Source organism: Rattus norvegicus, chromosome 5 (genome assembly GCF_036323735.1).
Source record: "Rattus norvegicus strain BN/NHsdMcwi chromosome 5, GRCr8, whole genome shotgun sequence".
NCBI lineage: Eukaryota > Metazoa > Chordata > Mammalia > Rodentia > Muridae > Rattus > Rattus norvegicus.
In genome coordinates, this window is record NC_086023.1 from 135440819 (window position 1) to 135454891 (window position 14073).

Sequence of the window (14073 nt, forward strand, 5' to 3'; positions counted from 1 at the left end):
TTTGCCAGAGTAGACTGAACGGCTCGATTCCTGGTAGAGTCCTCCTCTCTGAACCCTCACCGTGGTCCACTGTCCACATTCCCCTGGCCTCTGGTCTTCTGAGCACCCATCAGAATGGCTCCTTGAGGTTTGCTTACAACATTCTACAGCTTCTCTGACCGATAGCTTCAAACTCCTCTTCCCCATTCCTCCTACAATCCAGCCCAGAAGGCTTATGGTCAATTTATTGTTGCCATGGCCCTATTTTTCCATGTTAGTTTTCTGTGTTATTTCCTTTCCAGGTGCTCTGATGAAGTACCTAACAAAAGTATCTTGAAAGAAGAAGGGTTATTTTGCCTTGAGGGAATGCTGTCCACCATAACAGGAAGCATGGTGACAGACAGGCTATTCCATGGTGGCAGGAACGTGAGACTGCTTGTTCACCTATCAGTAAACCAAGAAGCAGATTGGTGCTAGTTTTTCTCCTTTGTCTCTTTTTATTCAGCCCAGGATCCCAGCCCATGGGATATTACCACCTACATTCAGGGCCAGTATTCCCAACTGCCAGTTAATCCCTCTGGAGAGCTCTCACAGACATACCCAAAAGTGAGCTTCACTGGTGCCTGAGGCATTTTATAACCCATTCAAGTTTGTCAATTAAAGTGATGCTTTACATCACAGTTTCTTTATAACCCAGGTTTCCAGACATCCAATATAAGCAATGTATTGTTAGACAATAATTGTGACAAGAATTGAATGTTTACTGTTTGTCGCATCAATAATCATATGACCATTGTGTGACTTAAATGAACTAATATATATATAAACTATGTATAGTATAATGCAGTCTGTTTTTGTTTCTGTCTTACAGGTGAGTACTAGAGATGTAATAAGGTTACATTTATCTAGCATCAAGTAGCTACAAGTTAGGGAGCAAGGGTTTAAACTGGAATTGTTTGAAGACCGTAAGGTTTATTACTGTGCTGAATATAGAATATACTATGTATATTTCTTTTGCTCCCTCTTTTAAGACACGTTCTCCTGTAGTAATAGGCTGGCCTAAAAACCTTGCTTTGTAACTGGCCTTGAAATCCTGAATCTCTTGTCTCTACCCCCTAAGCGTTTAGATCATAAGCGTACATGTACAAATATTCATGGCTCTTTTTTACTTAATAGAGACAGGATCTCATGTGGTCCATGCCTGCCCAACTTGCTATTTAGCTGAGGCAGACCTTGCTTGTTTGTTTTGTTTGTTTGTTGGAGATGTGCTCACTTTGTAGCCCAGGCTAGCCTTGATGATACTTGGCCCACATTATTCTTAGCCTCTTCCTGCTGAGCTTATGTATATAGGCCCCTATTCCCCCACTAATTGTGTGTGCTGGCCAGTCTTATGTCAACTTGGCACATAAGCTAGAGCTCTCTGAAAGCAAGGAGCCTCAATTGAGAAAATGCCTCCATAACGCTGTAGGGCGTTTTTTCCCCTTATTGATGGGGGAGGACCCAGCTCATTGTGGGTGGTTTCATCCCTGGGCTGGTGGATCTTCGTTCTATAAGAAAGCAGGCTGTGCAAGCCATGGGAAGCAAGCCAGTGAGCAGCAGCCCTCCGTGGTCTTTGCATCAGCTCCTGCCTCAGGATTCTGCTGTTTGAGTTTCTGTCCTGACTTCCTTCGGTGATGAACAGCAATGTGGAAGTGTATGCCGAATATAAACCCTTTCCTTCTCAACTTGGCTTTTTGGTCATGGTATTTCATTGCAGCAATAGAAACCCTAACTAAAACATTGTGTTACTGAAAATGAACTAAATCCCCAGATTTTTCTCCTCCCTCTTAAAAATACTTGAGTTAGGCCTAGTGGTTGGTAAGTGGATGCTATTTCAGCACTCCAGAGGCTGAGGCAGGAGAATCTGGTTTGAGGCCAGTCTGAATAAGACACCTTCTCTCAAAAAAGAAAGGTAGGGCCTATGAGCAAAGATATGCTATTTTTCAAAATAAACATAAGAAATTTCAGTTTATTTTGCTGTACTTGTAACAAGACTCCTACCAAGCCAGCCCAGGCCAGAGGTGAAATCCTTTGCTTCTCTCTACTTAGCTGAGAATGTGAAATCAGACCTGTTGAGCTGTAACATGCTGCGACAAGTAATTCTGAGCATTCGAACCCCAGCATCTATGAGGAAGGGGCAGGAGAATAAGGATTTCAGGGTCATATGGGCCCCACAGCAGGGTTGGCATAGTAGTTTGCCTAGTAGGACGGTCAGCTGGGTGCTGTCTCTCTCTGCCTTTCTGAGCTAGCCAGCTTTCACCACAGCTTCTGGCTCCTGAGTCCTCATTTGGTAAAATCAAACATTTGGAATTTAGTATTTTTTTTATGTATGTGAGTACACTGTCTCAATCTTCAGACTCAACAGAAGATCCCATTACAGATGTTTGTGAGCCACCATGTGGTTGCTGTGAATTGAACTCAGGTTAAGAGCAGTGGGTGCTCTTAGCAGCTAAATCAAACAACAGTTGAGAGAGTTCCTTTTCCCAAGTGACTCCACGTGTGAAGTTGATATAAAACTAGCCAGGATAACAAAAATTGTAACTCCAGCTCCAAGGGATCTGAAGGCCCCTTCTGACCACTTTGTGTGACCAGGCAAGAGTATTGTAACATATGCAGGCAAAGCACTCATCCACATGAAATGAAATGAAATGAAATAAATAAATATTAAATTTATAAAAAAAGAACATACTCTATGATCTGTATATTCTAATCACATTAAGGATGGCTTTATTACAGCTTGCCTTTGTAATCATTTATTTTGAAAGTGAAGACATAGAAATATTGTTTAGATCTGGAAATCGATACAAATGGAAATATTCTTGCATTGCGAGTCTGTTAATTTTCTTGTAGTCAAGTGGTTCTAGTAAGGTGTGTGTATGTGTTTTTTTCCGGTAGTGTCACTCTGGAACAGAAGTAAAATTGAACACTGATTATGCGTGGAGCTTCTTGGTGAATGCAGAAGTGATTGTTGATTATGGATCGGAGCAAACGGAACTCGATCGCAGGGTTTCCCCCGCGTGTGGAGCGTCTGGAAGAATTTGAAGGAGGCGGTGGAGGGGATGGGAACACTGTGCAGGTGGGAAGAGTTTCGTCATCTTCATATCGTGCGATTATCAGTGCCTTTTCCAGACTGACGAGTTTGGATGACTTCACCCGTGAAAAAATAGGATCTGGGTTCTTCTCCGAGGTTTTCAAGGTGAGTGATGTTTTATGTGGTTCTCCCGATGGTCAGAATCACTGCAGCATCAATGGTTTTGGTGTTCTGTTTGTGTATTTGTTACTGCTTTTTAAAGTAGGGTCTCAGCATGTAATCCTGGCTGACTTTGAACTCCCAAGGATCCCGCTGCCCCACTTCCTGAAAGTTGAGATTACAGGCATGTACCATCACACTTTCACTGCCAGCCTCAACCTGCTGGGCTGCTGGGATTATGTAAGCCATGAGCTACCAGATGTCCTTTAAACTATTTCCAGAGCCCTCATTCATATAACTTCTACTTGTTTTGTTTTTTTATTGTTACAGTATTCCCAATGGAATATGGAATCCAGGGCCTCGTGCATGCTAGGCAAACATTCTGCCACCCTTCTTTTGTGACGTGTGTGTGTGTGTGTGTGTGTGTGTGTGTGTTTGTGTGTGTGTGTGTGTGTGTGTGTGGTGTGCATGAATGTGTAAGCATGAATGTTCTGGCTAGCCTCAAACTTACTGTATTGACAGGGCTGGTTTTGAACTTTCATTGATTCTAATAACTGTCTACGTTACAGTTGCTGGTATAGAACTGTATTACTGTATCTGGCTGTCTTGTGTTTTAAAATATACTATTTTTGTTTTTTATTAAGCATCTAGTTTTGTTTGTGTGAATTGAATTTATTTATCTTTACTTTTATGCGGATGGGTATTGTGTCTGTGCACCATGTCTGGTGCACTTGAAGCCAGACAGGACATCAGATCCCCTGGGACTGGAGTTACAGTCAGTTGTAAGCTGCCATGTGGGTGCTGAGAATCAAATCTGGGTCCTCTGGAAGAACAGCAAGTGTTCTTAATTGATGAGCCATCTCTCTAGCCTCAAACTTAGTTTTTAAAAATCACGTTCTTTTGCATTTTGGTTCGACTATGGTTTGTGCATCCAAAACTACTGATAAAGTTTAATCAAATCCAATGTAAAGTGTGACTTCATCTCTGGTGTTTACTTAGAGGTGTGGCCTTTAGAAGTGATCAAGATTAGATAAGTCATCAGTTCTGGGTCCCCTATTGTTAGTTCTGTAAGAAAGAGACCAGAGAATGCACATGCGTTCCTGTGATACCTTGCCTGCTTTAGGACTTTGTTAGAAAGAAAACCACTGGAACCTGAACCAGAGCCATGAACCCGAATAAATCACCACACCTCCTCCTCTACCTCCTCTTTCTTCCTACCCTCCTTCCCCTCTCCTCCTCCTCCTCCTCCTCCCTTCCACCTTCTCTGTATACATAGACAATTTTTGTTTGAGCCCTGGGACCCACATGGTGGAAGAAGAGAACTGATTCCCACAAGTTGTCCTTTGATCTCCATAAGGAGTTGACATAAAACGTTTGAATGTACTACAGTGAAGCCCATCAGGTAGTGTGCGAACAAGGGGGTAAAGCAGGGACGGGTATTGGAGCTGGGATGCAGCTGAAGGGCACAGCACTTGAGGAGGCAGAAGGCCTCAGCTTCCATTTCCAGCGCTGAGAAAAATTCAAATGAGTATTGAGTCTGTCTTTTTGGAGTCTGTGGTGTGGTAATTAATTCTACATGCTTTGAACTCGTCGCCTGGATTATGGGGTGTCAGATACTTAGTCAGATATCACTCTGGATGCGTTAGAGTGTTTCTTGAGTTGAACTGGGGAACTAGGCAGTCTTCTTAATGTGCATAGTCTTCAACTGGTCATTTGAAAATCTGAGAAGAACAAAAAGGCTGACCTGTAAGAAAGAGATCTCCTGCCTGAGTGAGTGAGCTGACGTTGGTCCTTGCCTGGCTTTGGTGTGGAGACGACAGTGCAGCTCCTCTGGGCTTTAAGCCTATAGTTTGGTGAGAAACACTATCTTGAGCGAGAAGCACAAAGTAAGGACCCATGGCGGAGTCGAACCATGAAAACTCCCATCCGTTTATTTTTAGCATGCTTCTTAGTTTTCTGTGGCCTGTTTTCTTGTATTTTCTTCTTTACTTTTGAAGAAGTAACCCCTGGGAGGTGGAATCCTTTGAGGGTGTGTCTCCATCGAGAGCTAAGGACTTCTTACGTAGACTCCACCTCCCGTTTTTTTTCTTAGACCTCCAGCCTCACTCATGCTGTGAAGGATGACTTTGAGATCTTGATCCCCCTGCCTCACGTCCCCATGCTGGGACTACTGGATTGAGCTACCAAAGCTGGCTCATTTGTTTTTTCCTAAGCAATCATTCATGAGGCGTTTATCCATTATTTATGTATACTTGAAAGAAGTGTACACAGTGTGTTCTATTCTCTATTTCTTAACAAGATTATGAAGAGTCTAAAATATTTATGGATCAAAACAACAGTTTATACATGAACTATAAAGAACACTAAGTCTACATACAGCTTCGCTGTAAGATCAGAGATTGTTTTAACTCATGTTTTTATTATCAAAACAATTTAACTTATGGGGAAACAAGCCAGGATGATGAAAACCCCTCTTGGTTATTTTTAGCAGGCATCTTAGTTTTTTCTCTATCTCCTAATTTCTTGTCTTCTGTGCCTGAGTATTGAAGTATTGAGTATTGAAGATGTAACAACTCGAGGGGATGTCAGCAATAGGTGGGCTACAGAGAACCCATCAGTTCTTTCTTTCTTTTTTTTTTTTCAGAGCTGGGGACCGAACCCAGGGCCTTGCGCTTGCTAGGCAAGCGCTCTACCACTGAGCTAAATCCCCAGCTCTACCCATCAGTTTTTTTTTTTTTTTTTTTTTTGGTTCTTTTTTTTCGGAGCTGGGGACCGAACCCAGGGCCTTGTGCTTCCTAGGCAAGCGCTCTACCACTGAGCTAAATCCCCAGCCCCTACCCATCAGTTCTTAAAGACTAAGATTATTCCCTGAAATATCTGTTCAGATAGCTGTAGCCCCCCCCCTCCCCCCCGGCAGTCCATCTGTGTGGGTGGCAAGCGTTGGTTCTACATCTAGATTGGTCAGGGAGGCAGACAGCGAAAGGAGTGTGGTGGATACCCAAAGACCACAGTAGGCATGTTGAGTGCAGTGTTAATTTATTTTTGATGGCTGCTTATGTGCTACAGTGGCTAAGCTGAGTAGTTACCAGAGACCACAAAGCCTCAGAGCCCTATTATGTTATGTTTACTGTCCGACCCCAAACAGAAAGTTTGCCAACCCATGATCTAATAGCTGAAGTGTATGGCCGAGTGGAAGTTAGGTTTTAGTTTTAATTATAAAGTACAGATGGTTATAGAACCTTAAATGTCAAGTTAAATGAAAGGTGTCTGTAACAATGAAAGAAATATTTGACTCCCAATACAAGTTACACAGTTCTTCAGCTGAGAAGACCTTCTAGCAAGAAGAAAAAGGAAAAAAAAAAAACAAACAAAAAACAAAAAAAAACGAAAGGGGATGGGGTGTGGGGGATGGCGGCCAGCTGTACTGTCAGGTGCCTAATTCCTGCTCCAGCACTCAGGAGGCGATGGCTCTTGAAGAGTTTATATAGACTTACATGTATTCTAAAGATTGGGATTTCGGGCCCTGCAGACATTGTTGACAATAGGCCTTCCTTGGTTGTAGTACCTGCTTAGGTTCTACTGTCTTTGTTTAGCTCTAGAGTCTGCCTCTACAGTAGCTCAGACTACAAATTTATACCTGTGGGCTGCCTTTGGCTTTTCTGTGTTTATTTCTGTTTCAACAGTTTTTAGCACAGCTCTGCCACCTAGAGAGATCTCATTAAATATTTGTTGCATAAGAGAAGACATTTATGTGTCCATCTGTATGTGTATACCTTCATGTATGCATTCATTTACATAATAAGAGGATTCAGAGCCTCACTGTCTGATCTGAATCTCATCTGACACTATAAATGTAATTTTATAAAATTAAGAGGCAGGGGCTGGAAAGCCAGTTCAGTGGTTAAGAGCGCCCACTGCTCTTCCAGAGGGCCTGAGTTCAATTCTCAGCAACCAAGTAGTGGCTCACAACCATCTGTAAAGGGATCTGATGTCCTCTTATGGTGTGCCTCAAGACAACTGCTGTGGACTTATAATATAAATAAATAAATAAATAAATAAATAGGTAGATAGATAAATAGATAAATAAAATCTTTTAAAAAATGAAAAGGCAAAAGAAATAATACTTACTCTATAGAGTTGAAGATAGGCTAGGGTTCTATATGTAAAAGACTTAAACTGTTATATACAGACATTATTCTAAGAACTACTTGCTGATTTCACACACGTAAGAGCTATTCAGTTCTTTGTGCTAGGTATGATAACTTTTATACATTTTCTTGTTTAATATATATAAAAACCTTGTAAGCAGTTACATTTCCATGTTTTAAAAGTTTATTTTAGTTTTATTTATGTATATTTAACTGTGTGTGGATACCAGAAGAGTTTGTCCTGTCCCCTGGAGCTGGGGTTAGCAGGCAGTTAGTTGCAAGCTGCTTGACACGGGCACTGAGATTCAAACCTGCTTAACCACTGAGCCGCAGCTCCAGCCCCAACACTTCTAATTCACAGTGAAGAAACTGAGGTTCAAAGATGATCACCATCTTGCTAGGTACACTATAACAGTACACGCTGAAGCTAGGGTTTTTGAGTTCCTGGGAGTGGGAAGATGCTCAGTGGGTAAGATACTTGGTGTGCAAACATGAAGACTTGAGTTTGAATCCCCTGTACCCACATGGAAAGCTGGGCATGGTGCCACACCTGTTTCTCCAGCCCTTAGTGGTAGAAGGAGGAGGATCTGGGGGATCCGCCAGCTAGCCTGTTTAGTCCAAAAGGCAAGCTTCAGGGTCAGTGTGAAACTATGTCTTAAAGAAATGAGATGGGCTGGGTGGCGGTGGCCCACACCTTTAATCATAGCACTCAGAAGGCAGAGGCAAACAGATCTCTGTCAGTTCAAGGCCAGACTGGTTCACAGAGCTAGAGAAACCCTGTTTCAAAAGACCAAAAAAAGAAAGGAAATACCGGGGAAGGGCTGGAGAGATGTCCCAGAGGCTCACAATCATCTGTAACTCCAGCTCCAGAGGATCCTATCCCTTCTTCTGGACTCCATAGGCACTAGGCATGCACATAGTGCACAGGCAGGCAAGCCAAACATTCACGCACAAAAAAATAAGATAAATCTTAAAACAACAAGATTCACAGTTGAGGAAACTCTGACCTCAATGTGCATGCATCCCTATGACAGTCAGACATACAGACACACACAGGAACACACATACACACAGACATTCTCTCTCTCTCTCCAATTAATTAATGAAAGATTTTATTTAATTTTATTCTCAGGAGCTAACTGCTTTATTAATTTTACTTTATTTTTGCTATTTTTAGAATCTGAGAATTTATATATACTTTTTACTTTGATATAGAACTCATAGTGATTCATTTCATGATGTAAGACCAAGGCTTAGATGCTTTTTTCTTTTTTCTTTTTTTTTTTTTTTTTGACACAGTCTCACTATGTAGTTCTGGCTGGCATAGAACTCCATGAACTTACAGGGATTCATCTTCTAGTGCTGGAGTGAAAGGCATTTGCTGCCACACCTCAGTCTTGATTTTGTTTTGGTTTAGTTTGGTTTTTGAGACAGAGTCTATTATTAGTTCTGGCTGCCCTAGACCTTGTTATATAGACTGGTTATGGTCTTGAACTCATAAAGTTCATCCACCTGCTTCTTCCTGCTGAGCGCTGGGATTAAAGGATTTTGCCCATGTCCAGCCTTCACATTTGATTTTGAAGGTTACTTTAAAATCCGAATACTTGGAACAGTTCCATTCTGAAATGTCTGGTTTGATAGAAGACACATACACACACACACACAAACACACACACACACACACACACACACACACACACACACACACACACACACACTGTCTTTCCCTCTGTCTCTCTGTCTTTCCCTCCTTCTCATGGATATGAAGAGTTCTAATTTTCTCCCCTGTCATATTTTTCTAAACTGGCAACACATATGCCAACATTAAAGGACAATAAACTTACAAGCTAACAGAACCCAGTGTTTGCCATCTGTTTGCTACTGAAATATTGATTTATTCATGTTTCTGGTTATGCATTCATTATTTAATGCACACACAGCTTGTCATGCAAACGCTGTTCCTGGAGAATCCCCAACAGTTGTGGCTTAAGGAAAGCAGGGAATCAGGGGTTGGGGATTTAGCTCAGTGGTAGAGCGCTTGCCTAGCAAGCACAAGGCCCTGGGTTCGGTCCCCAGCTCCGGAAAAAAAAAAAAAAAAAAAGGAAAGCAGGGAACCATTTTAGCAAACAAATGTTTGTTCTGAGATGTTTATTGCTGTGATTGGGAGGTGGAGGTGTTATGTGTGCTTGTAGGTGGATACACTCATGCCAGTTTTGTGTGTGCTTAAATGCCTTCTACCAGTGAAGATGCATTCTGTCAGAGGTTAAGTCTGTATACTCTCTCAACCTTTGTCTGGTAATTTATATAGTTTTGAAATGCTAGTCTTGGGCTGAGGACGTAGTCAATAACATGCTTGCCTAGCATGCACGAGGTTCTGTCCCAAGCACCATAAAGTGAGCATAGTGGTGTGTGCCTATAATCCTAACTTGGGAGGTAAAGGCAGGAGGATCAGAATCAAGGTCACTTTTTGCTACATAACATGTAGCCCTCTGTTAACGATTCTGTTTCAATAAACACTAATTATTTGCTCTTGTTCATTTGCTTATTCAGTATATATTTAGCTAAGGAGCACTAGGTTTAAGATATGTATAAGATATTGAAATAGGGGGGCTGGAGAGATGGCTCCGTGGTTAAGAGCACTGACTGCTTTTCCAGAGGTCCTGAGTTCAATTCCCACCAACCACATGGTGGCTCACAGTCATCTGTAATGAGATCCGATGCCCTCTTCTGGTGTGTCTGAAGACAGCTACAGTGTACTTATATATAATAAATAAATAAATCTTAAAAAAAAAAGATATTGAAATAAATACTGGGGATAAAAATCTTGCCTTGAAAAATTTGGGGTGGGGTGGGGAACTGGAGAGATGGCTTAGCAATGATGTTAGATTGTATAAGAAGGCAGACTAAGTGGGTTATCAAAAACAAGTCAGAAAGCAGCATTTGCCCTCCGTGTATGTGCATGTGCATGTGTATGTGTATATATATGTATATATCCCTATTTCAATTCCTGCCTCCAGGTATCTGCCTTCATTTCCTGCCCTGATTTCCATTCACAGTGGACTGCATATGTAAGCTGAAATAAATATTCCTCCCTGAAGTAGTTTGAACCAGGATGGTCTCCATAGGCTCATATATTTGAATGCTTTGTCACCTGTTAGTAAAACTGTTTGGGAAGGATTAGGAAGTGTGGCCTTGTTGAGGTGTGTCACTGGGAGTGGGCTTTGAGGTCTAAAAAAAACACACATACCAGGCTCCCTCGTGTCCCCCACCCCTGCACTCCCACTCCTTCCTCCCCCTTTCTCTCTCTCCTTTCTCATCAGGTGTAAAATTCTAACCTACTGCCTCAGCACCGTGCCTGTCTGCTTTGTGCCATGATTAGCATGGGCTAGGCAAGCCCCCAGTTAAATGCTGTGTTTTGTAAGTGTCTCCTTGGTCAGGTGTCTCTTTACAGCTTTAGAACAGTTACTGAGATACTCCAAAAGTGCTTCTGGCCATGGTATTTATCACAGCAAAAGAGTTGCTCTTGTCTCAGTAGTTCCAGAAGGGGAAGAGTCTGTCGTGAAGCGTGGAGGTAAGCAGCAGGCATGGCGGCAGGATCAGAAAGCTAACGTGCTCCCATCACAACCAGCAGCATGGAGCAGAGGGAGCAAACCTCAAATGGCAGGAGGGTTTGAACCTTCAGTAGTGATGCACCTCCTAAACTTTCCCAACACCACCAACTGTACCCAAAGTGTTGGAACGCACAGATCACGGGCACTATTCTCTTTCACACTACTACAGAAGGGTAGGCAGGCACCAGAGGTAGTAAATATTTACTTAAAATCTTTTTTGTTTTTCTAGATTACTTATTATGTGTATGAGCGCTTTGCCCACATTTATGTTAAGTGTGCCACGTGCATGCCTATGGCCTGCTGGAGTCAGGAGGAGTCAGATCCCCGGGAGTGAAGTTTTCCTTTTTCTTTTCTGTTTGTTTGTTTGAGACAGGGTTTCTCTGTGTAGCCCTGGTTGTCCTGGAACTCACTCCCTCTGTGGACCAGGCTGGCCTTGAACTCAGGTCCGCTTGCCTCTGCCTCCTGCTGCTGGGATGAAAGGTGTGCACCTCACGGCCCAACTTGGGGTTTTACCGGACCAGAGTCATTTGGCATTATTTTTTGTGTTAGTAATATTTCTCCTTCCCCAAATTAGTTTCTCGTCTGACGAATAGTTTCACAGAACCCTGTAAATGATTTGTTTTCTGTCTCCTAATTCTGCTTCTGTCCTCGTGAGCACTTACTTGGAGTATTCTGTACTTTGCTAGTGTTTGTAAGCTTGCCCTTGACTCACTTTGTGGTTGTTCTCCTGAGACAGCGTTTCTTGTAGCCCAGTGGGCCTCAAACCCACCTTGAAGTTCTGTTCTTCCTGCTCTGAAACTGGTCTTTGGCTACTTTGTGGGTCCTTCTTTCTCTACCCTTGTTCCACCCTTTCAACCCCCTAACACCAGATAGGGGAGGAAAAAGGACAGAGGGGAGAGGGGGTGAGCACTGATAGACTGCTTCCTGCTGATTGTCGGATTCCTTGGGGCAGGTTTGATCTCTGCTGTCGGGATAGCTAATTTCTTCTTTTTGTTTTCTCTCTGCACCACAAACCACCACCAACAGCAGTCAACAGCAACCAACCAACATCCACCAGCAATGCTCAACCCTGAGTCTCGGGGCTCTAACATTTCTAGACCCTCTGAAAAGTACCCAGGATTTCAGACATCTTACTGTCACAGAAACTGGCTGCAGCAAAATCGTGCCCTTGCTAGATCCGAACTCTTTTTTTTTTTTTTAAAGATTTATTTTATTTATATGAGTACACTGTAACTGTCTTCAGACACACCAGAAGACGGCATTGGATCCCATTACAGATGGTTGTGAGCCACCATGTGGTTGCTGGGAATTGAATTCAGGACCTCTGGAAGAGCAGTCAGTGCTCTTAACCACTGAGCCATCTCTCCAGCCCCTAGATCCGAACTCTTAAGGCACCAGGTATACATGTGGTGTGTGTGTGTGTGTGTGTGTGTGTGTGTGTGTGTGTGTGTGTGCACATACACACTCAGGCAAATGCTCATTAATAGAAAATAAAATAAATATATCTTAAAATTTATTTTTTTGAGATGGGCTCTCTGTTATGTGGCCCTGGCTATCCTAGAACCTGGGTATGTAGACCAAGCTGGCTTTGAACTCAGAGATCCACCTGCTTCTCTCTCTTAAGTGTTAGAATTAAAGGTATATACTACCTAGCTAAATGACTCTTTGGAATAAGAACGCAGGCCTGTCGCGTGGTACTTTATTTTTAACCCCAGACTTGGGGGCAGCGGCAGGTATATCTTTGTAGGCCATATTGGTCTACACATCCATCCAGTTCCAGGACAGCCAGAGCTATACAGTGAGATCGTGTCTTGAAAATGAAACAAAGTAAATAAAAAAATGAGAGGAAAGAAAAAGACAGATTGCTTATCCCTAAATGTTGCATGTTATTTTATTATCTAATATTCTTAAAATTGAACATTTTGTTAAATATTCACAGTGTGTAGGGGAGGTGGTAGTGACTTATGCTTTTAGTCCCAGTACTTGGAAGGCAGAGGCAGATGAGTCTCTGAGTTTGGGGCCAGCCTGATCTAGAGTGAATTCTAGGACAGCCAGGGCTATAAAGAAAAACCCTGTCTCAAAAAAAGAAGAAACAAAAATTAGAGAAAGCCAAGCAGTGGTGGCTTGCATTTAATCCCAGCACTCAGAGGTAGAAGCAGGTAGATCTCTGGGTTTGAGGCCAGCCTGGTCTACAAATCAAGTCCTAAGACAGCCAGGGCTACACAGAGAAACTCTGTGCTGAAAAACCAGGAAAAATAAAATAAAACTTCAGAGTGAACCAGGATGTGGGGCACGACACATACTTATATTCCAGTACTCCCTGCAAGTTGGACACATCCTGGACTCGATGATGTCTGCCAGTCCAGTCGATGCTGTACAGCAAGACTGTTTCAAAAACGATAGCAAACTGTCCCGTGATGATAGATGGGGAGACCCACTAACACACAGATGTGTTCTGCAAATAGTGCTGGAAAAATACTGTCAGTGAGATCTTTGTATGAAAAGGCCTCTTTTAACTTATCCTCGCAGGATCTAGAAAGGAAAGGCACTTCTCTTTCTTCAATCACGAGATACATGACGACAGTATCATTGATGCCCCGAGGAGAGTTGTCTTCCAAATCTCTAGAAGGATCTAGATGAGGGGAGAGCCTGCCAGCATTTTCCTTCGTTTTTCTGAGTATGGCTCTGCAGCTTTCCAGCTTTTCGGCTGTGGCCACTGCAGAGCATCGTTGTTTTACGTACGAGATGAAGATAAGTTATGATGCGTCCCGTGTTAATGGAGAACTTACCCTTCAGAGTTAGAGTTACTTCATTGAGCCTTTGCAGGGTGAAAACTAAAATCGAAGTAATATAATAATACTCCTGAAGTTCATAAAATAAAAATAGCTTTGTATTCCAAGTCCCTGCTGCATCAGCTCTGAAGTTAAAATTTAAAAGTTGTATTTACTGATTGTGTGTGTGTGCGTGTGTGTGTGTGTGTGTGTGTGTGCATGTGGATGTGCATGTGTCTGGTACACTAAGGGTCAAAACCAGGGCTTTGTGCATGATGAGTCAATACTCTACCCTTGAGCTATGCCCCAGCTCTGTTTTTTCCCTACTTAGAGAT

At 42.5% G+C, this 14073-nt stretch overlaps 1 protein-coding gene across 5 annotated transcripts in view; it reads left to right on the forward strand.

The window, feature by feature from the left end:
• Tesk2 (testis associated actin remodelling kinase 2) overlaps positions 1-14073 on the forward strand; it is a 91875-nt gene that overhangs the window by 25467 nt on the left and 52335 nt on the right. For 3 of the 5 annotated variants that reach the window (XM_039109210.2, XM_039109209.2, NM_133396.2), the window contains 1 exon segment: positions 2914-3214. The exons of 1 other annotated variant lie outside the window; for it this stretch is intronic. In XM_039109210.2, coding sequence (XP_038965138.1) covers positions 2993-3214 — 222 coding nt within the window. In that variant the 5' untranslated portion in view covers positions 2914-2992. 5 annotated transcript variants of the gene reach the window in all.